At 40.8% G+C, this 21,979-nt stretch overlaps 8 protein-coding genes across 12 annotated transcripts; 6 read left to right on the top strand and 2 right to left on the bottom strand.

Annotated features, from left to right (window-relative positions):
• Positions 1–42: 42 nt before the first annotated feature.
• On the top strand, positions 43–7,100 carry LOC120458143 (NPC intracellular cholesterol transporter 1). Of its 4 annotated transcripts, none has more exons than XM_039645715.2 (12): positions 43–147; positions 1,984–2,097; positions 2,475–2,645; positions 2,710–2,866; positions 2,974–3,050; positions 3,117–3,335; positions 3,401–3,593; positions 3,807–4,126; positions 4,196–4,486; positions 4,546–5,938; positions 6,003–6,869; positions 6,935–7,100. In XM_039645715.2, exons 2-12 carry the CDS (start codon positions 2,002–2,004, stop codon positions 7,015–7,017), a joined length of 3,867 nt encoding a protein of 1,288 aa, XP_039501649.1. In that variant the 5' UTR covers positions 43–147; positions 1,984–2,001; the 3' UTR covers positions 7,018–7,100. The 4 variants fall into 4 exon arrangements, with proteins under 4 accessions (XP_039501649.1, XP_039501624.1, XP_039501640.1 ...); XM_039645690.2 differs by having other exon boundaries at positions 51–728; XM_039645706.2 differs by having other exon boundaries at positions 58–281.
• A 172-nt stretch (positions 7,101–7,272) lies between these two features.
• On the bottom strand, positions 7,273–9,804 carry LOC120458166 (ATP-dependent RNA helicase DHX33). The gene is made up of 5 exons (XM_039645725.1): positions 9,689–9,804; positions 8,726–9,590; positions 8,592–8,667; positions 7,744–8,526; positions 7,273–7,679 (listed from the first exon to the last, which is right to left on the bottom strand). Exons 2-5 carry the CDS (start codon positions 9,565–9,567, stop codon positions 7,296–7,298), a joined length of 2,085 nt encoding a protein of 694 aa, XP_039501659.1. The 5' UTR covers positions 9,568–9,590; positions 9,689–9,804; the 3' UTR covers positions 7,273–7,295.
• Positions 9,805–10,177: 373 nt separating this feature from the next.
• On the top strand, positions 10,178–10,941 carry LOC120458515. 2 transcript variants are annotated; one of them, XM_039646188.2, is made up of 2 exons: positions 10,178–10,637; positions 10,707–10,941. In XM_039646188.2, the coding sequence occupies exons 1-2, from the start codon at positions 10,259–10,261 to the stop codon at positions 10,874–10,876; spliced, it is 549 nt and encodes a 182-aa protein (XP_039502122.1). In that variant the 5' UTR covers positions 10,178–10,258; the 3' UTR covers positions 10,877–10,941. The 2 variants fall into 2 exon arrangements, with proteins under 2 accessions (XP_039502122.1, XP_039502121.1); XM_039646187.2 differs by having other exon boundaries at positions 10,179–10,637; positions 10,704–10,941.
• A 383-nt stretch (positions 10,942–11,324) lies between these two features.
• Positions 11,325–13,675, top strand: LOC120458514 (alpha-N-acetylgalactosaminidase). Its single transcript, XM_039646185.1, has 6 exons — positions 11,325–11,445; positions 12,115–12,272; positions 12,330–12,504; positions 12,561–12,992; positions 13,056–13,418; positions 13,485–13,675. Exons 2-6 carry the CDS (start codon positions 12,121–12,123, stop codon positions 13,602–13,604), a joined length of 1,242 nt encoding a protein of 413 aa, XP_039502119.1. The 5' UTR covers positions 11,325–11,445; positions 12,115–12,120; the 3' UTR covers positions 13,605–13,675.
• A 284-nt stretch (positions 13,676–13,959) lies between these two features.
• LOC120458170 (sorting nexin-17) lies at positions 13,960–16,091 on the top strand. Its single transcript, XM_039645727.2, has one exon. The coding sequence runs from the start codon at positions 14,099–14,101 to the stop codon at positions 15,569–15,571; it is 1,473 nt and encodes a 490-aa protein (XP_039501661.1). The 5' UTR covers positions 13,960–14,098; the 3' UTR covers positions 15,572–16,091.
• Positions 16,092–16,399: 308 nt separating this feature from the next.
• On the top strand, positions 16,400–18,611 carry LOC120458504 (MAPK regulated corepressor interacting protein 2). Its single transcript, XM_039646172.2, has 3 exons — positions 16,400–16,651; positions 17,327–17,600; positions 18,102–18,611. The coding sequence occupies exons 1-3, from the start codon at positions 16,635–16,637 to the stop codon at positions 18,249–18,251; spliced, it is 441 nt and encodes a 146-aa protein (XP_039502106.1). The 5' UTR covers positions 16,400–16,634; the 3' UTR covers positions 18,252–18,611.
• Positions 18,612–19,039: 428 nt separating this feature from the next.
• LOC120458332 (60S ribosomal protein L7) lies at positions 19,040–20,148 on the bottom strand. Its single transcript, XM_039645950.2, has 3 exons — positions 20,034–20,148; positions 19,654–19,952; positions 19,040–19,587 (listed from the first exon to the last, which is right to left on the bottom strand). The coding sequence occupies exons 2-3, from the start codon at positions 19,950–19,952 to the stop codon at positions 19,128–19,130; spliced, it is 759 nt and encodes a 252-aa protein (XP_039501884.1). The 5' UTR covers positions 20,034–20,148; the 3' UTR covers positions 19,040–19,127.
• A 29-nt stretch (positions 20,149–20,177) lies between these two features.
• LOC120458679 (RIP-like protein) lies at positions 20,178–21,948 on the top strand. Its single transcript, XM_039646416.2, has 4 exons — positions 20,178–20,312; positions 20,710–20,946; positions 21,007–21,072; positions 21,130–21,948. The coding sequence occupies exons 2-4, from the start codon at positions 20,824–20,826 to the stop codon at positions 21,532–21,534; spliced, it is 594 nt and encodes a 197-aa protein (XP_039502350.1). The 5' UTR covers positions 20,178–20,312; positions 20,710–20,823; the 3' UTR covers positions 21,535–21,948.
• The last annotated feature ends 31 nt before the right edge of the window (positions 21,949–21,979 follow it).

Below are 21,979 nucleotides of genomic sequence, written 5' to 3'. Positions count from 1 at the left end.
ATCGACAACAATCGATTGTCTTGTCGTTAAATCTGATAAGCAGTCAGTGGGAGTGTTTACGTTTTAATTGTATATTTCAGTTAGTTTTCACTCTCTCCTGTTTTGGGACCGAGGTTTAGTAGCTCCGAAATCGGATTGTTTTTGAGGGTATATGCTCGTATATATACCGTCACTCGAAAGTGCTAGCATTAAAATTGTACTGTACAGATAGAAAGAAAGATTTTGGTGCGCACCTTAAGCAGAAAACCGTGTAATTTAATTAACTGAAGGAATTAACTAAGGTGACTTCATTGCAATGTGCACACATCGCGACATACATATGCCTCATAATATACCTGTGTATATACAGATATGCATGAACAAAGGAAACATTTTTATTGGTTCGGCGCATTACTAATGTTTACAATTAACGATTTCTCTGGAAGTGATAGCATAGTATACTATATTGCGTGCCCTTCATTGTAGCTACTGTTCGCAGTCCGCAGTCCCCCATATCTTCTCTACAAGATTGCTTTATTCCGTGACATCCGCTTAACAAAAAGCCATGCACATATGTAGCTATCTAAAGCGCAAAATATATAAATAAAACATCGTGAATGGACCCGCACAGAATATTTCGATCCGCTGATTTCCAATTCCCGATCCCATTTACCAATGCGGTTCCCAAATTTGCATGTGGCGAAGGGAAAAAAACGCAATCGGAGCGGTTTTCGATTTCCCAAGAAGATGTACGTAGTAAGCGAGCATAATGGAATTTCCCCCTCCATAAAATCAGACAACTAGTTGCATCATCACTTTCTCAGTAGCCGTCTATATTGTACATACATATACCAAAAGCCAGTTAACGACAATGCGTTTTAGCGCGAAATTTAACGTATCAATGTCACAGACCAAACCCCACTTATGTAGCTCCGTGGACGGCTACCTTGTTAACCTAGCTAATCGGTATCAAATGGTCTCAATGGTCGTCCCGTGCTTCGCTCTTTATAGACCATTAGGTGACAATTCTTGAACTACTCTTAATAGACCCCGAGCTTTTAGGATGTGCTATGTTTTCGCAGTCTTATATGGCTTACTTTGAGTCAATTAACACACAAATCATAGCTGTAAGATGTTTTTGCACAGTTGAATCAGCAGTTGGAAGTCTGGTTGTTTAACTAGTGATATCCCTAGTTATTCTTTTTATCTCGATTTTTTTATGTTTGTTTAGTTATTACTATAGTTGAAAAAACATTTTGTCAATACTTTGCAATTCATTTAACTATTCTTCAATAATTTTGAGTTTATAATTAAATTCATATTCATGCCTAACAAAAAAACCTGTGGTATCTTGAAAATTTTACTAACATTTTTATTTGTAAATATACAACGTTTTGGCAATAAAAATTGATCAAATTCGAAATAAACGAAATCTTTTATTTTGGTACTTATGGTTTATTATCGGAATCTGTTCTAATGGGTGGAGGGATTATCCGAAATTATAAACCACCCAACCATATAATGTGCAGTTTGATTACATTATAATACTTTGTATTTGATATTAGTGTGTGGCAATGAATCAGTTTTTTGATATTGTTTTATGAGTCGACAATTCTATTATTAGGAATACTGCTTATAGAGTTGCGTGGCATCTACAGAGTCCAATCCAGAATTCAGTTGCTAGAAATCGCAATTCCGAGTTGCAAGTGTTCCAAAACTTTTGGCTAAGCCACTTCGTTTTATGTACATATATTGTTTGCTGGAATAAATGTTTGTTTAATTCGCTTGAAAACGGTTTCATCTGGCTAAACTCACATTTGCATGAACAGTACTTTATTTATATAAGCGAAAAGTCCGAATTTGACCGGCTTGGATTACATTTGATCGAGCTCTTTGTCGTTCAGAACACCAACAGAAAAATCGTGTAGAAAATCTGAGACTCTTAAGTGTGATTTAGAAGATAATTTAAAGCCCAGTGCTCTATAACAAAAACGTTCTTTACAGATATGCGATTGTGATAGAATGAGTTCAAGATCCCCGCTCAGGAACGCTCCCTTTGGAGTACACATCCTCCTCGCTGCTGCTGTACTCTTTACACTAATTCAATCATCGAAACAGGTAACCCACATTTGGTTTTTATCATTAAGAATGTTAAGAATACTGAGTTTAAATTCGCATGCAGACTAGTCGTAAAATCAATTCTCAAAATTGACTGGTAAATTGTATTGGAAAAGCTGCCGTGAATGAGCTAAAACAGATGCAAGGAAATTAAGAAATATATACATATAATTTCATAGTTCTGGGGGGTAAATGACGCATTTAGCTCACGAAGTAAAATCTAAATATTAAAAGGTATATAGGGTCAGCAAAAAGATATTAACTCCGACATTGGAGATAGCTAAAAACCCGACTGTAATTGCTCGCTTTCCATTTATCTGCTCTGTAATGCATCGTTTTAAACTGCTTTTTCTATAAAATATATTTCTATTTCTAAGGACTGCGTTTGGTATGGCGTGTGCAACACCAATGATATTATGCACAGTCAAAACTGTCCGTATAATGGAACAGCGAAGGAAATGGCAGCTGACGGACTGGAGCTGCTGAAGAAACGTTGTGGATTTCTGGTGGAGAACAGCGAAAACAAATTTTGCTGCGACAAGAAACAGGTATGAGTAATATAAGCTTTGCACACGCGTCGCATTTGTTACACAAATGACTTTTTCCTTGCAGGTGGAGCTTCTTAATAAGAATGTAGAGCTGGCCGGAAATTTCTTGGATCGATGTCCATCCTGCATGGAAAACTTGGTGCGGCACATCTGCCAATTCACCTGCTCCCCAAAGCAAGCGGAATTCATGCATGTAGTGGCCACGCAAAAAAATAAAGAAGGTACCTATTAAACCACAATAAAATAAATGTATCATACGTAATTGATGTTAATCGAAGTGAATCTAGGTATTGTATGTTTATGATTAATTATACATTCATCATTTCAGATGTTGATTATATAAGTTCTGTTGATTTGCATATATCGACGGAATACATCAACAAGACTTATAAATCGTGCTCGCAGGTACTTCAGAACTCATTATAACAAATACCCATTGTTAATTGAACAATTTTGTTCTGTTTTAAATAGGTTTCTGTACCACAAACAGGTCAATTAGCACTTGATTTAATGTGCGGAGCTTATTCAGCATCTCGCTGCAACCCTACAAAATGGTTCAACTTTATGGGCGATGCCACTAATCCATATGTTCCTTTTCAAATTACCTACGTTCAGCATGAGCCCAAAACAAATAGCGATAACTTTACGCCCCTGAATGTAACGACCGTTCCTTGTAACCAAGCGGTTAGCGTAAGTGTTACCTTCATTTCGAAACATGATGTCTTCATGTTGTTCAAAATATAATTTGTTTGCAGAGCAAACTACCCGCGTGCTCCTGCTCGGACTGTGACATGTCCTGTCCCCAAGGACCTCCGGAACCGCCCCGTCCAGAGCCCTTCAAAATTGTAGGACTCGACCCCTATTTTGTCATCATGGCAGCCGTATTCTTCGTTGGAGTCTTAGTATTCCTAATGGGCTCGTTTCTATTCACGCAAGGTTCGTCAATGGGTGAGTTTGATTATACATTGAATAGTTCTGTATCAGAATTTTTTGGGCACTTAAAAGTATACTTGCTGTGTGAATTTTTTTAAGGAACACACCGAAACTGATAAGAGTTTTACAGTATAGTATACTTATTGTGTATAATATACAAACAAAAAAGATAATAGACTTTTAACATGACCGTCTTAGTAGTTTAAAATATGAATTTCTTTTTTTGAGATGACAACTTTCAAGTGGATGGCAATGATGTTTCGGATGAAATGCCCTATAGCGAAAACGATTCGTATTTTGAAAAACTTGGCGCTCACACCGAAACCTTCCTGGAAACATTTTTCACCAAATGGGGAACGTACTTTGCAAGCAATCCTGGCTTGACTTTAATTGCCGGAGCTTCCCTGGTTGTTATTCTGGGGTATGGCATTAACTCCATAGAAATCACAACGGATCCTGTTAAACTTTGGGCCTCGCCGAACTCCAAATCCAGACTGGAGAGAGAGTTTTTCGATACCAAGTTTTCGCCATTCTATAGGCTGGAACAGGTAAGCTTTTAAAATATGAGATCTTATGTAATGGTATTGCTAAATCTATTTATTACTTTCTTCTTGTAGATAATCATCAAAGCTGTGAACTTGCCACAGATTGTACACAATACCTCAAACGGTCCCTACACCTTTGGTCCCGTGTTTGACAGGGACTTTCTAAGTAAAGTATTGGATCTGCAGGAGGGCATCAAGGAAATTAACGCGAATGGCACACAGTTAAAGGATATATGCTTTGCACCCTTGTCAGATGACGGAAGTGAAATTGATGGATCCAAGTGCGTTATTCAATCGATCTGGGGATACTTTGGCGATGACCGAGACAGATTGGATGACCACGATGAGGATAATGGATTCAACGTAAGTCAAAAATACGTCAATTGATTTGCGATTGAACTTTATTCTGGTTGTGTTCATAGGTTACCTATTTGGATGCCCTATACGATTGCATTAGCAATCCCTACTTATGCCTAGCTCCCTATGGTGGTCCCGTAGATCCTGCCATAGCATTTGGTGGTTTCCTGCCCCCTGGAGCCCAACTGACTGGGAGCACGAAATTCGAGTTGGCCAACGCGCTCATTCTGACATTCCTGGTCAAAAATCACCACAACAAAACCGATTTGGAAAATACCCTAGCGTGGGAGAAGAAGTTTGTTGAGTATATGACCAACTATACGAGAAACAACATGTCGCAGCACATGGACATAGCCTTCACATCGGAGAGGTCGATAGAAGATGAGCTTAACAGGGAGTCCCAGTCGGATGTTTTGACCATTTTGGTGTCCTACCTAATTATGTTCATGTACATAGCGATTTCGCTGGGACACGTAAAGGAGTTCAAACGAGTGTTTATCGACAGTAAGATTACCCTTGGCATAGGCGGTGTCATCATAGTTTTGGCCTCAGTAGTGTCATCCGTGGGAGTTTTCGGCTACATCGGTGTGCCGGCAACCCTGATTATTGTCGAGGTCATACCCTTTTTAGTATTAGCTGTCGGAGTGGATAACATTTTTATCCTAGTCCAAACTCACCAGCGCGATCAACGCAAACCCAATGAAACGCTTGAGCAGCAAATAGGTCGAATACTCGGCAAGGTTGGACCCAGTATGCTGCTCACTTCCTTGAGTGAAAGCTTTTGCTTCTTTCTCGGTGGCCTTTCTGATATGCCGGCCGTTAGGGCTTTTGCCCTATACGCGGGCGTAGCCCTAATCATTGACTTCTTATTGCAAATAACCTGTTTCGTAAGCTTATTTACTTTGGATACCAAGCGCAGGGAGGAAAATCGAATGGACATTTGTTGTTTCATCAAGGGAAAGAAACCAGATAGTATAGCTAATAACGAGGGACTATTGTTCAAATTTTTCAGTAGTGTTTACGTCCCATTTTTGATGAAGAAAATTGTCCGCGTTAGTGTAATGGTCATCTTTTTTGCGTGGCTGTGCTTCAGTATTGCTATAGCGCCAAGAATCGACATTGGGCTTGACCAAGAGCTGGCGATGCCCCAGGATAGTTTCGTATTGCATTATTTCCAATCGTTGAACGAGAATCTCAACATTGGTCCACCAGTGTACTTTGTTCTGAAAGGCGATCTAGCTTATACGAATAGTTCCGATCAGAATTTAGTGTGTGCAGGTCAATATTGCAACGACGACAGCGTCCTGACGCAGATATACTTAGCTAGTAGGCACTCTAACCAGACCTATATCGCTCGTCCTGCATCCAGTTGGATCGATGACTACTTCGATTGGGCGGCAGCAGCAGCATCCTGTTGCAAATATCAAAAGGATACCGGAGATTTTTGCCCGCATCAGGGTAAGTCTTGCAAATCAGTAATTGAATACAGCAAAAATATCTAATGATTTCCTTCATATTTCAGATACTTCGTGTTTGAAGTGTAATATTACGAAAAATGCCATTCTAAGGCCGGAGGCAAAGGAGTTTGAAAAGTATTTGCCATTTTTCCTCAAGGACAATCCGGATGACACGTGCGCCAAGGCCGGTCATGCCGCATATGGCGGTGCTGTTCGGTATTCCAACAGCCATGAAAGACTGAACATTGAGACGTCATATTTTATGGCCTACCACACCATACTAAAGTCCTCGTCGGACTATTTTCTGGCTTTAGAGTCGGCTAGGAAAATATCAGCAAATATTACGCAAATGTTGCAGGGCAGACTTATGTCCAATGGAGTTCCTATGGCATCGGCCCTTACGGTCGAAGTTTTTCCCTATTCAGTATTCTACGTGTTTTACGAACAATATCTAACCATGTGGTCAGATACGCTACAGAGCATGGGTATTTCAGTTCTTTCCATATTTGTTGTTACATTTGTTTTAATGGGCTTCGACGTTCATTCCGCATTAGTTGTTGTCATTACGATAACTATGATTGTTGTTAATTTAGGAGGCCTTATGTATTATTGGAACATTTCGTTAAACGCTGTTTCGTTAGTAAATCTAGTTATGGCAGTCGGAATATCTGTGGAATTCTGTTCGCACTTGGTGCACAGCTTCGCCACTTCAAAATCAGTGAGTCAAATTGATCGAGCAGCAGATAGCTTATCGAAAATGGGCAGCTCCATTTTCTCTGGAATTACTTTAACCAAATTTGCGGGCATACTTGTTCTAGCTTTTGCCAAAAGTCAGATATTCCAAGTGTTTTATTTCCGCATGTACTTGGGAATCGTTGTAATTGGGGCGGCGCACGGGCTGATCTTTCTCCCCGTTCTATTAAGTTATATTGGTGAGTAGTAATAACTTCTAAGATCGCTTTCGTACAACTTAATAATCCTTTGTTTTGTCTTTCAGGGGCTCCTGTAAGTAACGCTAGATTAAGGTATCATAGACAGGCGGCTGCTGAACACGAGACAGCTCTATCGGGTATACTATAAATCAATCCCATAGTTGTATTGTAATAATCTCAAAAATATTTTAAATGTTAACTGGTTAAGGTAATAAATAATAACAAATGAAAGTCGCGTTTGATATATTTTTTGTTAAACTTATTGTTATTTTTTCGCAAAAAAAAAAATAAACTCTCGAATACCAAAGAAACACTACGCCTTTCATCTTTTCTTAACTTAACTTCACGACCCTGATCAACACATATTGAAAAATCGAAATAACACGAGAACATCATTACATCCTTTCAACAGTTTTGTACTTTATTTTATCTTGTTGGTATGTTTTTAACAAACGGAACGATCTCCTTAATCCATTCAATGGATATTTCCGTGACTTGACGGAGAAACGTTTGTTCCGTCTGGACAACTTCGGTGAAGAGTATGTAGCTCGGCTTGTACTTCCCATGCAGAACGCTCGACGGATGGATTTTGGCCCTGATGTTGCCGGAAACGGTTATGTAGAAGCCATCGCGTTGCAAAACGGCAATGTTTTCAAAAAATCCATTTAAAATGCATTTCTTCAACATTTCAATGTCATCCGAACTATTCAGAGCCAAATGTAGACGCTCGCTTATTTCCGTCAATTGTCGACGGACATTTCGGGCATACATTAGGCTACGCAAATTTAAATAGTTGTCATGGCACCACATCTGAAAATACATCAAATAAGGTAATGATGGCCTTACAACGACGATTTTACGACTAAACATTTACCTTTGGCTTTTCGGTTTTCGAAAACGCATTGAACACATTCAGTAGCGTTAAATGATCCCCATGCTTGGACTGAAACTTGGCGTGAGCTAATGCAGCCATTTCGTTTTTGTCGCTATTCGAGACGAAGACGTGATCGCTTGAGAGAACAGACACGAGACTCAGAATTTCCTCCATGCAGCCAAATGATGATGCAGTTAGCAGTAGCTTTGAATACTTTGGATCCAAGGGATACTGCACCATTTGCCGACCCAGTGGTGTTATGTATGAAACTGTTCCAGTCTTAATAGCTCCCAAGGCATCTAGACTCTTATATGCACTGCGCAGTCCTTCTTCAAGTGGCGGGTCTAGGAAGTCGAAATTGTTACAATCGATGTCCAAGGCTAGGAGCTGCAGCACCATTGACGTTGGGTTCGTTCTCAGGATTTCTGGCTGAGTTGCATCTGCAAATGAGTCCATTTCCGCCTTTGTGTACGCCCTATAGCAAGTTCCATCCGCATCTCTACCTGCTCGTCCTGCTCTCTGCCAGGCTTGAGCCTTAGATATCCGAACTGACTTCAGGACATCGAGTCCGTCGGCGGTATTAAACGATTTCTCTTTCACAAATCCGCAGTCAATCACACAGCGGATTCCCGGAATAGTGATCGACGTTTCTGCTATGTTTGTGGCCAATATTACTTTGCGTACGTTGGTCGGTGTCGGCACAAAACACTCCAATTGCTTGCCCTGTGATAACTGAGCGTACAACGTGAAGACGCGGAGATCTGTTGTTCCAGTCGTGTCAATCTAAAATAGTGAGCAACTTATTTTTAATGATGTGCAATCTGTGGGATGTACGAGGATAGACTCACCTTGGCAAGCTGGCGAATTTGTTGGGCCAATGACTCTATTTCCTCTTGTCCTGTTAGAAATACCAAAACGTCGTGGCTGTAATAAATATATTTTATAATTAGTAAATGTATTTGAACTACTTTATAATACCTACTTTCTCGGAGTGGTGCGGTGTATGTGAAAGAGGGTAACCAGCACGGTGTGGACATAGTCCTCGTGTTCCTCCTTGGTGTGCATCACGCGGACCGGGTACGTTCTGCCCTCCAGGTACAAGCCCTTGCAACTGAAGTACTTTCCGAAGTGATCGATATCCATCGTAGCAGAGGTAACCACTACCTTTAGGTTGCCCAACTTCTGCTTCCGCCTCTCCTTCTGGGCATCCTTGACTATCCCGAATAATAGGTCCGCATTCACGGTTCGTTCATGAGCCTCGTCGAGAATAATCACAGAATATTTGAGCAGCAGACGATCCTTAATGGACTCTCGCAGCAGAACGCCATCGGTGAGGAATCGAATCTTTGTGGCCTTTGAGGTGGCATCCTCGAATCGCACCGTATAGCCCACCGTGTCGCCAATGTTTCCGTTCAACTCCTGGGCCACGCGACGCGCAACTGTTATGGCTGCCACTCTCCGTGGCTGGGTGATTCCAATCATTCCGCTCTTGGCGTAACCAGCCTGCAGCAGGAACTGAGGTATTTGCGTCGTCTTTCCCGAGCCCGTCTCGCTCATGATCAGCACGGTGTCGTTTAGTTCCAGTTCCTTCAGGATTCGCTGGCGGCAATTGAACACGGGCAGGGATCGCTGGTGCTGTTCGATGGTGGTTCTTTTGCTGGTCAATAGAATGGGAGCTATTGTTTGCTTGATTTGGGTCACATGCGTTTTCTTTTCCAGTATGGGACTGTTTGCCATGGCATCGTGCTTCCGCTTGATAGAGAATTTCACGGGCGATGGGCCCCCAGCATCGTTTTTGCTGGTGGCAAAGTATTTGGAGTCCATTATTTACACTTCGCAGCACGTTTCTTCAAAAGAAAAGTAAACAATTACACTTAAGGTAATGCTTAGTGATCTTTTAAAACATCGAAATGTATAGACATGTATAAATTTTAATCGTTCCTACCTGTGCCACTTTTTTAATAATAAAATTAGTTCGCCTGCCCGGAAATATTTAATAAAAGTTTCAGACGAAAGAAGAGAAGCAACAGGCGTGCGAACTGCACCAGGGTTGCCAAGTTCAACGAACATAGTATATTTAGGTATATACTATAATCATTTATTGTTATATGTTTTTTATTTTGTTTATATTATAATAAGTAGAATTTAGTAACTCAACATGTTTTATTTCTTCATACATTTAAAAATTTTTTTTTTTTTTTTTTCAGTTTCTTTGGAAAAATGTTTACTCTTCTGTAACAGTACAATAAAAAATGTACATAACAATAGCAAAGCATTCAAAAATTTGTCTTTGAAATTGCGTAGTTTTTCAAAAGTTATTTCGAATCTTTAGTAAAGCACTTTCAAACTTAAAGAATTAATTTCATTCAATAATCATTAAATTTTCAGGGACTAATTTCAGTTATGTTCTATCATTTCAGATATTTAAAAGTTCTTTTGATTCGGTCACACTATTTCAGTAGAACAACAAACTTGTGATTAAAAAATATTTGTTTTTAGAAATATTGTCCAAAACATGAAGTCTGAGAAACTGAAACGTAACTTTTGGGTGTCCGCCGAAATAGAGTGCATGCTCGACTTGATAAAGGAAGTAAACAACTGCCAAGGAGCACTGTCCACGAGCACCACCCAGTACACCTTCATCCAAATTGCCAATCAGATGAAGAAAAGGGGTTTTCCAAATAAGTCGCCAACCCAAATCAGAAGAAAATGGTTTCAAATGAAGAGCGCTTATCTGTGTTACAAAAAGGGGAACGTTGATCGACTATTTCTTATACCCGAGAAATTCCGCAATGATATTGCTCGGTTCGTAGAAAGCGGCGAAAAAATTGGACGTTCCAACTTATCCACCATTTCAACTGGAACACCGGCTGTAGTGCAGCAAACTCACGAAGGTTTGTATAATATCTAATATATTGTAATAATATTATTGTTATGATAAATATATTTGTATTTTTCAGTAGTCTCCGAGGAAGACACGTCTCCCATGGACATATTCCTGAATCAAATTCGTAAAAACAATAAAATGATAAATTCGGAGTTCTTTAAGATGGAGGAATCGTTACAGCAATTCGAGCAAAAGTGTCAGTTTATTAGAGACAGAAATATCAATAAGCTCATCGATGGTTATTAGCCCCATACATATAATGTAATATTTCTAAATGTATAGTGAATCCAATAAAATGTAAGCAAATCTAATGTCACTTTTGTTTATTTTGTATTAAATGCTTTAATTATTAAATAGTACACGTATATAAAATTGTTTTCGAAGCAGTAGCGTAATAAATGAGCACTTTATCACATATACAACTTCAACCCTCACAACTCAAGTAGTAAAAGCAATTTACTCACATAAAAAACTGGTTTTTTATGTTGTTTTGTGTATATATATACATTTGCATACGTATTTATGTGCCTTAGTTCTTAATGTCTCCATTTGCCACCGCCACATAATATTTACTTTTGGAGTTTCATCTAAGTGGCTAAAATGGCCTTACAGCGACTAAAACTGAAGTTCACAATAAATATTAGTTTAATAACCGATCTGTATTAAATTAAATCGTTGCAAACTTTTTAAATTACATTAAAACTTGAAGGATTTAAGCTGCAGCCCAAAAGCTACCATTAGCTTCGAGAAACCGGCTCGAATGCGAAAAACGCTATTACTTAATTGCGCTGCAGATATACAAATAGAAATCATTGGTATGTACCATACATTTCTTTGCACAAACTAGTTTATTTTTTTCTTTTAAGTGTACGTACGTATGAAATTCACACAAATTCGAATTTGGCCGAGAGTGTGTAAATGTATATACATTAAAATGAACCAAACTTCATAATTAAAAGTTCAAGTGTCATATTTTAATTATTAATTAAAAGCAGCTTCTTAGCTTGCAGATTAACGTTTGTTAATCATTTCTAACACCATGGCGTGAATTAATATACAGCTCCATTGTTATCAAGCTGTGCTCCTTTGTTGTCATTATATCTCGAGTACAATAGACCGAGAACCATTTCGTTCCACATATTGAGTCTAAGTCCCAGCACAGCTCTTCTACCAACCCAGACCTTTTTCTCTTTTTTTTTTTGCTCTTTAATTGGCCATTGTTCGACGAACCTGTAAGTCTGGCTTACAGTGCGGCGTTGCCAGACTGCTTGCAGTCTTTAATTTAAACGCAGTTCTTGAAGAACAAATATTTAAACTAAATATGATATAAAAAAACCTATTAAAAAGCTGTCTAAAGCATTAGTTTTTAGTAAATATTTACAAACTGCACCAACCTGCCTTATTTCTTTTTCTTATAACCCTATTGCAAAAACCTACTTAATTAAAGAGTATATGTCTTGCTTTTTTTAACTATTTCGTTGTAGACAATTATGTTAGCTATTGTTTGGATTATATTACTGAGTAGCACCTTGTGTAATTGCCTCGACAATGGACTCGCCAAAACTCCTCCAATGGGATGGCTTTCGTGGGAGAGATTTCGATGCAACACGGACTGCGTGAACGATCCAGATAATTGCATTAGGTAAGCCACTAGCCTGTAAAGTTTAACTTAGTAAGGTATTTGCATTATAATTTGCAGTGAAAATCTTTTTCAAACTATGACCGATATTGTCGTGGCGGATGGCTATGCATCTGTTGGCTATGAATACATAAATATCGACGATTGCTGGTTAGAAAAGCACCGCAGTCATGATGGCAAATTGGTAGCTGACCGCAAACGCTTTCCCAACGGCATTAAAGCCTTATCTGATTATGTGAGTATAGTAATTAACTGATGGCGATTTTGTTTATGTATAATTTGCCACCAAAGATTCACTCGAGAGGCCTCAAGTTTGGAATTTACGAGGACTACGGCAACTACACCTGTGCCGGATATCCGGGCATAATTGGTTACGAGGAGAAGGATGCTCTTCAATTCGCGGACTGGAATGTGGATTACGTAAAGCTAGATGGTTGCTATGCCCTACCCTATGACATGGATCATGGCTACTCCACTTTCGGGCGACTTCTTAACAGCACAGGCAAATCGATGGTGTATTCTTGCAGCTGGCCAGTGTATCAGATATATGCTGGAATACAGCCGAACTACTCGGCCATCCAAACGCACTGCAACCTGTGGAGGAACTATGACGACATTCAGGACTCCTGGGCGTCCGTTGAGAATATAATCGATTATTATGGTAACAATCAGGACTTAATAGCGCCCAACGCTGGTCCTGGACACTGGAACGATCCAGACATGGTGGGTGTAATTGGTTTTTACTTAAAAGTAGTTTATTTTCATCTCTTACCATTTCATTTTCAGTTGATTATCGGAAATTTTGGACTGAGCTATGAGCAAGCGAAAACACAGTTCGCAATTTGGTCAATTTTGGCCGCTCCTCTTTTGATGTCCGTTGATTTGAGAACGATTCGTCCGCAGTTTAAGCAAATTTTACAGAATCGAAAGATAATCGCCGTGGATCAGGATCCTCTTGGCATTCAAGGACGAAGGATTTATAAACATAAGGGCATTGAGATTTGGTCAAGACCGATTGGACCACTCTACCAGAACTTTTACTCCTACGCAATCGCCTTCGTAAATAGAAGAACCGATGGAACTCCTTCGGATATCTCAGTTACTTTGAAAGAACTGGGCCTGATTAACTTTTCTGGCTACAGAGTGGAGGTAAATATATAACTAGGCCTAAGAGACAGCATATTTTAATTTCTTACTATATCTATTCTGCTTCAGGACCTATACGAAAACGTTGACTATGGAGTTCTATATCCCAACACCAAAATCAAAGTGAAGGTAAATCCTTCGGGCGTGGTTATGCTAAAAGGAGAAGTTCAGTACCCTGTTGACTTGTAATACGGTTTGTTAGAGGAGATCGCCTATGATAATATTATTTGATACTAATTTGACAATAAATTTTAACTCAATCCTTCCTGCGTTAGCGACTGACAATTTAAAACATAAAACAATATTCTTTAGTTTAGGTTCAATATTAAATACTCACACAATTTATAATGAATATTATTTCTGTGCCTCTACAAACCAATGTTTAGGTTTACATATATATCTAATAAAAGTAAAAAAAAAACTCATTGATTGTCATGAATTATCTAAATTAATTGATTAACTAAAAGAGAACAATATTTCTTTCCATTTGAAAACTTTTGAGATCTGGTTTTTTTTTTTGGTATTTTCGACGCTAAGGGTATTTTGCGACTATGCAAGCACGGTCATACAGCTGGGCGAAAAGTGAACAATTGAAGCTGCGATTTAATTGAATTGAGAGCAATTGCTGCGCTTAGCAGAGGAGCCGCTTGACAATGCAGGTGTGATCCGCAGGCCGGGCGCAGATGCACAGCAGCAGGATGCACTTTTCCATACCGGACACCCAGGAGCTGGGCTCCTCGCCCACCTACACGGCGTACAACATACACATCAACGGCATCCACCACTGCGTCCTGCGCTACAAACAGCTGCACTCGCTGAACGAGCAGCTGCGCAGGCACTGTGTGGGCGTCCCCCTGCCGCCCTTTCCACCCAAGCGCTTGCTGCCGCTCACCAATGGCCAACTGGAGGCGCGTCGCAGCTCCCTGGAGCAGTACCTGCAGGCGGTGGGCCAGGACAATCGTTTGGCCCGTTCCGCCCACCTGCAGCAGTTCCTGCAGCGCGCCCAACTGGATACGGCCCTGGCCGAGGACCAGGTGGCCACCGATTGTGAGGAACAGCAGCTGGAGGTACAGGTCTACACGAATCCTGCGGGCGAACGCATCCTGGTCAGTTGCTCTGTGCAACAGAACGCCAGTGCGCTGCTCAAGAGCGTCTGCCGGGAGCTTCAGCTACCCGAGGAGCTAGTGCGTTTCTTCTGCCTGTTCTTAGTGCGGCGGCAGAAGAAATCCGGCGATTTGCACCTGGTGCGACGCCTCATGGACTTCGAGTCGCCGTATATAACGCGTCTGCAGGTACAGCCCTGCGAACTGCTGCTCCGTACCTGCTACTGGGACTCCAGTAGAGACGCAAAGCTGACCGGAAGCAAGGTGGCATTGAACTTGCTCTACAACCAGACTGTGGCGGACGTGAACCGCGAGTGGGTGGTCATCTGTACGCCCGGCGAGGGTCGCCAACTGAACAGCCTGCAGCTGCACGGAAGAGCGCGTGAGTACATGGACCTGGTGCGTCAGTTGCCCTCCTACGGATGCCTGCAGTTCGATGAAGCGCAGGTGGACTATCCTGAACCGAACACAATGGCGCTAATCAGCATTGGCAACAAGGAGTTGGCACTACGCACGGCACGTGGCGTTAAGATCTACGAGACAAAGTTCCGGGTGACTAGGATGCGCTCTTGGCGCGTCAGCGTCACGCACAACACGCTTGAATCCCGGCTACAACCCACGCACCTTCAGCTGGCCTTTGAGTATCTGATTGGCAAGCAGACGCTGCGCTGGATAACCATTAACAGTGAGCAGGCCATGCTGATGTCCGTATGCCTGCAGGCCATGGTCGACGAGCTGTTGCAGCGAGGCGGTGGCAGCGGAAAGGATCATAACAGCGACGAGGAGCAGGAGCTGAACGTAGTCACGCCGTCCTTATCAACGCCTAGCTCAACGTGTTCTACGTCGACGTGGGCATCCTCATCGTGCTCTACGTCCACTGCGCCCACAACGCCGCCAGTTAGGTTTCTGTCCGAGGACTCGGCGCCCAGATCCAAGGCCAGGCTGACCACCTCGCGCACCTTCGGAGCCGTATTCTTCCGCAACGACGTGGTGGACAATGGAGCACGTGTGGCCAACGGGGCGTTCGAGGGCATCGGCGACGATGATCTATGAGTGTGCTAAAGAAACGATTGCCGTGAGTTGCCAAAACTAGTCCTTTTTCTGAAGAAAAAGGAGCGCCAAACTATTTAGAAAGCTTAACTCATTCGACTAAGGTTGAAGATTTTATATATGTGTAATAGAAAAGACTACTATCTCTGCTACTTGCAAGTGAACAATGTGGGATTTGCGCAAAAAAAGTTTTATTGGATGAAGGCGTTAAAGTGTGGTGTAAAGAATTGAATGCTCAAGATGAATGGCACGTTTTACCATCATTATTTAGATCTACGTGTTGAACTATTGTAAATGATGTGTAAATGGAAACTGGACGGATACTTTTATCTCTTTTATTATTTCTTGTATTGTAATATATGTACGTGAAACTTTCTTTACTTTAGAGATAGTTGAAAATATGTTATGCATTTTACAAAAATAAATGTACTGATGACTAAAATCTAAACAATGAAATATGAATGTACATTCCCTTATCTGTTGACTCACTTCCAAATAAATGACGAAAATGTTTTGACCTAAATTTTTAGCAAATATCTTTTTGGGGCTTTAAAAATAATAAAATGATGTCACTTCAGAGCGTCGTTGAATTCAATTAATATCACTTTGAAATATAATGCTTGGGTTGTAAATTGGAAGCATAGAATATGCATTTATGTGTTTTAAACGCAGAATAAAATAATTATTTCACATAAATAGCATTTAAGCCACAAAAAGCTATGGAAATAAAATGACAACCGAGATATAAATGATAAATAACTTTTAATAATATTATCAAAGTATTTTTCCCTGGAGAATATAATCAAACCACATAAAATTTTTGTATTTCATAAGAATATTTTCAAATTTATAAATTAAAATAAGCTCGGCTTAAATGACGTTGAGGGTATTCGCGACGGTAGGCGCGAAGTAAATAGTATTTTGGTATAATTTGTTGGTTTATTTGGACCATTAGGCCGCGGTCACACTGCGACTGAAGAGAAAAGATTTGTACGGAATATAAATAAATTTTTGGCGATAAACAAGAGAACTTGAGAAGATTAATTTTATACTAGCACCTGGAAATATGGATCGCAATAACGGGTAAAGTACTTGGAGAGCAGTGCAAACTCCCAAAAGAGTTACTCTCGCTCGAAAATAACCTGTGCGCGTCAAGCGACAAAAGACGGTGTTTACACACATACGCACATCCACGGGTATATACATGGCATGTCTGTATGTATGTACGATCTTCCTACCGATTAACCGTTACGGTTATTTTCTTATATATAAAAATGCGAATTAAATATTAAAAGTATTTCGAAAAGACGCATTACAAACCTAATTACTTTGATGCCATGGATAATGATCTTACAATATTAAGAATTATAAATATGAGTTTTAGGGATTTGTATAAAAGTTGAAATCGGTTAATTTGGAGCTCTCCTGAAAATCCATTAAATAGATACAACTTTTGATAAAAGTGGGTCATGGTTTTAAATATTTTTTCTTCAAATACAGCAAAACAAATACCTTGCGGCATACTTTTAGACAGAATTTTGAAAAAATACTTTAACCTAAATCTGTAAAATAGTTATTTATTTTGTGGTACTTTTGAAATGTTTTTAAGAAATCGGACCTGAAAGTGTATTGTGACAAACTTTTGATTAAGTAAAAAAGACTAGAAGGAGATTGCAACACCCTATTGACTTTATAAATTTAAAGAGCTACTATATTCACTTTATTTAACTAAATATATTATGTTTTACAACCTTATAGACGCTATCCCTACAACATAAGGCGGCAAAACAGCGGGCACAATGCGCCGCACAGCTACCATCACCACCACAACAACAACTCGGCGCCGGGCGCGTCCAATTCGCCGGGCTACAATAACCACAGTGCCGGAAACTCTCCGTCCGTAGGTGGTCACAACAACAGCAATCCGCTTTATGCGTCCGCCGCCGGACAACAGCAGCAACAGCAACCACAGAGCCTGCCGATCTCGCAGCACGACGAGCTCATCCGGTACATCCGGGAGGCATGGATCAAGGTGAGCAGCTTACTTGGATCCAGAAGGTCGCCCGTTTGTCACCCTGCTTCGCTTTTTGCACGCGGACAACAGGGACCGTGAACACTTGCTCGTTATTCAGACTTTGCAGTCCGATCTTTTGTTTCGAGAAATGAGAAAGGACTGCAATGAACTGCAATAGGAATTTAACCAGTTTTGATTACTTAACATCACATTTTCCGCATCAAGAGCTCCTTTAGAAATATTATAACAGGTGTCAAAAATAATGCTAGAAGAATACTTGAGAGCGTAGGCCAATGGAAATGGCTAAGCTACTTTTAGTTTCTTAAAATTATTGAGGGTTTTAGAGATTTCTTATAAAAATGACCAATTTAGAGTAAAGGACATTCCAGCCAACCTCGAGTGCAAGATACGTTATGTAGTTTTTAGAGTATTCAAGAGCTTTTGAAGGTGAAAACCATTGAGGTTTGCGGTCCCCGGTCGAAATTGTCAGTTGCTCTTCATGCTTTGCTCTCTCTCCAGGTCTACGAACAGGGACCACCTGTGCTGTACTGCAACGAGCCCGATAATCAGCTGAAAAACTTCAAGCCATTCGATTTGGAGGAGTACTGGGGCCAGCGGCTGGTGCAGAACATTCACGTGACCACCACGCAGGCTGGTGGACACCAGTAGAAGCGGGAATCTTACAGCGGACAACGGCATGTGCTTCATGTGGTAACGATTAATTAAATTATACATTTAAAAGGGTGCCAGCAGCTTCCCCCCAATTATTGACTAACTTCCATGCAATTGGAATTTACATTTATGTTTGTTTGCGAACTGCTTTGGACTATTGTGTGTGTAAAATACTATTAAAATCCACTGCCAGCTGAAAGGCAAACCATGATTCAATAAAGCGTACATTGGCAAACGATTTTTAACCCTGGCACCCTGAATCTTGCTTGCTATTATGCATTTAAATGTTGTGCATTGCGCTTAAAATTCGACCAGAACAACAATAAACAATCTAGAGCGTAGACAAATTAACAAAAATCCTGCGTTTTCATTTCAACAAAGGGGCCCTCAAAAGCAGATTATTACTGTCTTATGTTTGAATATTGGGAGGCTGGTTCAATAAAGAACAATTTAAATGTAAATGATAAAGATTTTAATATATGCAAGACAGTTAGGGCATTAGCAGAAAAAAATTATATTGAACGAGGGGTTTCTTTTCTTAGAAAATTTTTAAATGTTAAAAAATTTAAAGATTGTTGATTGGCGGGAAATACTTTGAAAAATTAACAATAAAACTAAAAAAAAAACATTTCAACTTATTATAAAACTGTTTGCACGTTGGGCAACTAATCGCTCCTAGAAGTTCCTTAAAAAGGACCATTCTTCACTGATATTTTCCAAATTATTTCGCAAGACGAAACAGATCGAAGCGAAAACACTGCGTTTTTGTACTGAACGGCATTTCGTGGGTTTATAAAAGTAACTTTTATTTCTCTCACTGTTTACATCGAACCGCTGCAGTTGTCGTTTCAGCACATAAATCAAAAGGAGTCCTTAGACCATCTTGCGCAGCAGACGGTTGATCTGGTCCTCGCGGTTACCAAAGTCACCTCCGTTGACATAATGGTTGGCCTTCTTGCGCCAGCCGCCGGTGGGGGTGTTGAGCTTGAAGGGCCACAGGAAGTTGGAGGCGTACTTGAAGTTGGGACCCACGGTGAAGATCTCGTGGACAAGATCCTCGACGCACTGAATGCTGTGCGCCTGACGCAGCTTCCTCTCGATCACGAAGTTGTCGGTGATTGGCACACGCTGACGGTTGTGCTTCACGAATCCACGCTTGTAGATCAGCTCCCGCACAGACTTCAGATTGGGGTAGCCCCAGGTGATGTAGGGCTCGGCGATGCGAAGCATGTTGATGGTGGCCTTGTTCAGCTTGATGAACACACCGTTGTTGATCTGCCTCAGACGGAACAGCTGCAGAACCTTGCGGACCTTGGGTGCAACCTTGTTGATACTGTGGGCAATGGGATTGGGGCATGAATTGGAGTGCCTGGAGTAGGTGGAGCATTACTAGACTCACCCGCGGATACGGACGACAAAGGCCAACTTAGCCTCGGCGGGCACGTAGAACTGGTTGCGCTTCTTGGCCAAGCGACGCAGCTTGATCTCGCGCTGCTCCGCCTTGATGTACTCATTCTGGTACTTCTCGGCGCGGACCAGGTTCTCCTTCTTGCGCAGAGCAATCACGGCGGCCTTCTTCAGGCGACGTTTCGACTCGGCCACTCGCTTGGAGATTTGTTTCTTGCTGAACTTCAGCTTCGATTCCGGCACGGCGGGCAGCTTTTTCGCTGCTGGCTTCTTGGCGACCGGAGCAGGCATCTGTGGGCGGCACAAAACAGTTGCATTTGAGCGGTTTCCTTTCAGTTTCGGTTGTATTTTTATTGAAAATATCGCACTAACCTTTTACTAGTCACTGCACACGCTGGTAAAAGAAAGGGAAAGAAAGACCGGAAACGTGCTATACGCCAACTTCGAGCTGTCAAATCGGTGCAACCCTGCTTTCAGTGTTGCGTAATGCGCGACAGCGTGACACGCGCGCCATTGGCCAACTGGTCACACTGGCGGCGCTGTGGGCTATCGAGGAAGTTCCACCTCCAGCAAAGCAACAGCAGATTGCGCGAATTTTTGGCAATAAAGGTGGATTTTTCAACCATTCTGGCTTGTTCATCACAAGTTCAGGTATTTAAACATGATTTGTAGGTGCCTTAGTCGCTATTAGTTTATGTATTGCATGGTGGGATCTGTTTTCATGGGCTTTATACGCATATTCAGTGTTCACTCTGTTGTACATGGTTTACAATTGTAATTATTCTGATTTTGTAGTAATTTAATACACTTCGTTGTTTTTGTTTATTTTACACAACATTTGCACATTATTTTTTATTTGGGTTATGCAGCTTGTATGGTTTTAAAGACAGATGCTTAGATATTTTACAGCAGGCATGTTAATGTTGTCTCCCATTTTGTGCTTAAGGTAACACTCCCTATTTTATTAATTTGTTTTTTCATAATAAGGTAGATATTGGTACAATCTTACTTCTAACTTCATTAATTTCTTATACCCTATACTTTTTAGATCATATACATAATCAGCGCTTTAAAATTTGATCCTTGCCTAATTGACGACACTGACTTATCTTATACAAGCCAAATCAAAACCATCGAAAATTAACTGCCTAAATTAGTTGCAATGAACTCCACTCAAAGCCCGGTTTATCACACATCCGTGGAGCAAAAGCGTCATGCTCAAGATGTGGCCAGAAGACAGCGGATGGGCAAGCAAATGCCGAGACTTCGCGAAATGCTGAGACAGGTAAGGACAACCACATACCCTTTAGAGCTGCCTAAATATTAATACATAAATATCCTGTAGAAATACCGCAAGCGAATCATAGAAACGCGCAATAGATGCACGGATGCCAATCGAGAAATCCAACTAGTAGGTCATAGAACTCTTTATAGTAAACCCATTAATAACCACAACCCGTTTCTACAGTCCGAACTCAGGGAAATCCTGCGACTGGAACTCAGTGAGCTGGATAAGGATGTGGAACTGGAGGAGCTAATCCTGGAGGAGCTACTATCGGATGTCAACGAGTGGTATGCCCTGGGCGAAAAGAACCTGGAAACGCTTTACGCTGAACCAGATGAGCAGCAAAAGGATGTCCTCTGCCCAGTTTGCCAGATAAAAAACCTACGACACCACAAAGCTGCCTTCATTTGCGAATGTGGAATACGCTTCGAGCACTCTGCAAGCATCGAGCAGCTTCAGGTGCTGCTGCAACAGCAAATCGCCAGCCACGAACTTCGGTGCACTCAGGCCCTACGATTCTTTATCGAACCCGCTTCGGGACACCTCTACAACATGTGCGGCAGCTGCGACTACTTCTCCTCTGTTTAGGTCCACCATGGAGCTGTTTTCCACCTCTGACTGCTGCTAGGTTAAAGGAATTTGTTAGTCAAGTACACAAGCTAAACTTAAGGCAGTCTTATCAGTTTATATAAACCAGTGATCTGCACAGAAGACTTTTAAATTCAACAGAACTTTATAGATATTAAATTGTTATAAAGGTGATAGATGGCCTATAGGATAATACATCAATATTGATCCAAAGAATAATGCGAGTTGAGGGTAAAAAATAAATCTCTAAAATCATGTATTTTGTTATTATTGCAGAGCAGATTCAAATCTTAGGCATTCTAGATTTATTTAAGTTATTCTAAGCTCTTACAAAATTTAAAAAAAAAACATTCATGTGACATTCTAAAATAAGAAAATAAATGAGGTGCGAGATTAAGTTTAAGGAATATTAAACGCATTCTTCGATTTCTTAAGAAGTTTAACA

This window comes from Drosophila santomea, chromosome 2L, assembly GCF_016746245.2.
Source record: "Drosophila santomea strain STO CAGO 1482 chromosome 2L, Prin_Dsan_1.1, whole genome shotgun sequence".
NCBI lineage: Eukaryota > Metazoa > Arthropoda > Insecta > Diptera > Drosophilidae > Drosophila > Drosophila santomea.
The sequence above is the reverse complement of the archived record's forward strand: the minus strand, read 5'-3'. Positions and strand labels throughout refer to the sequence as shown.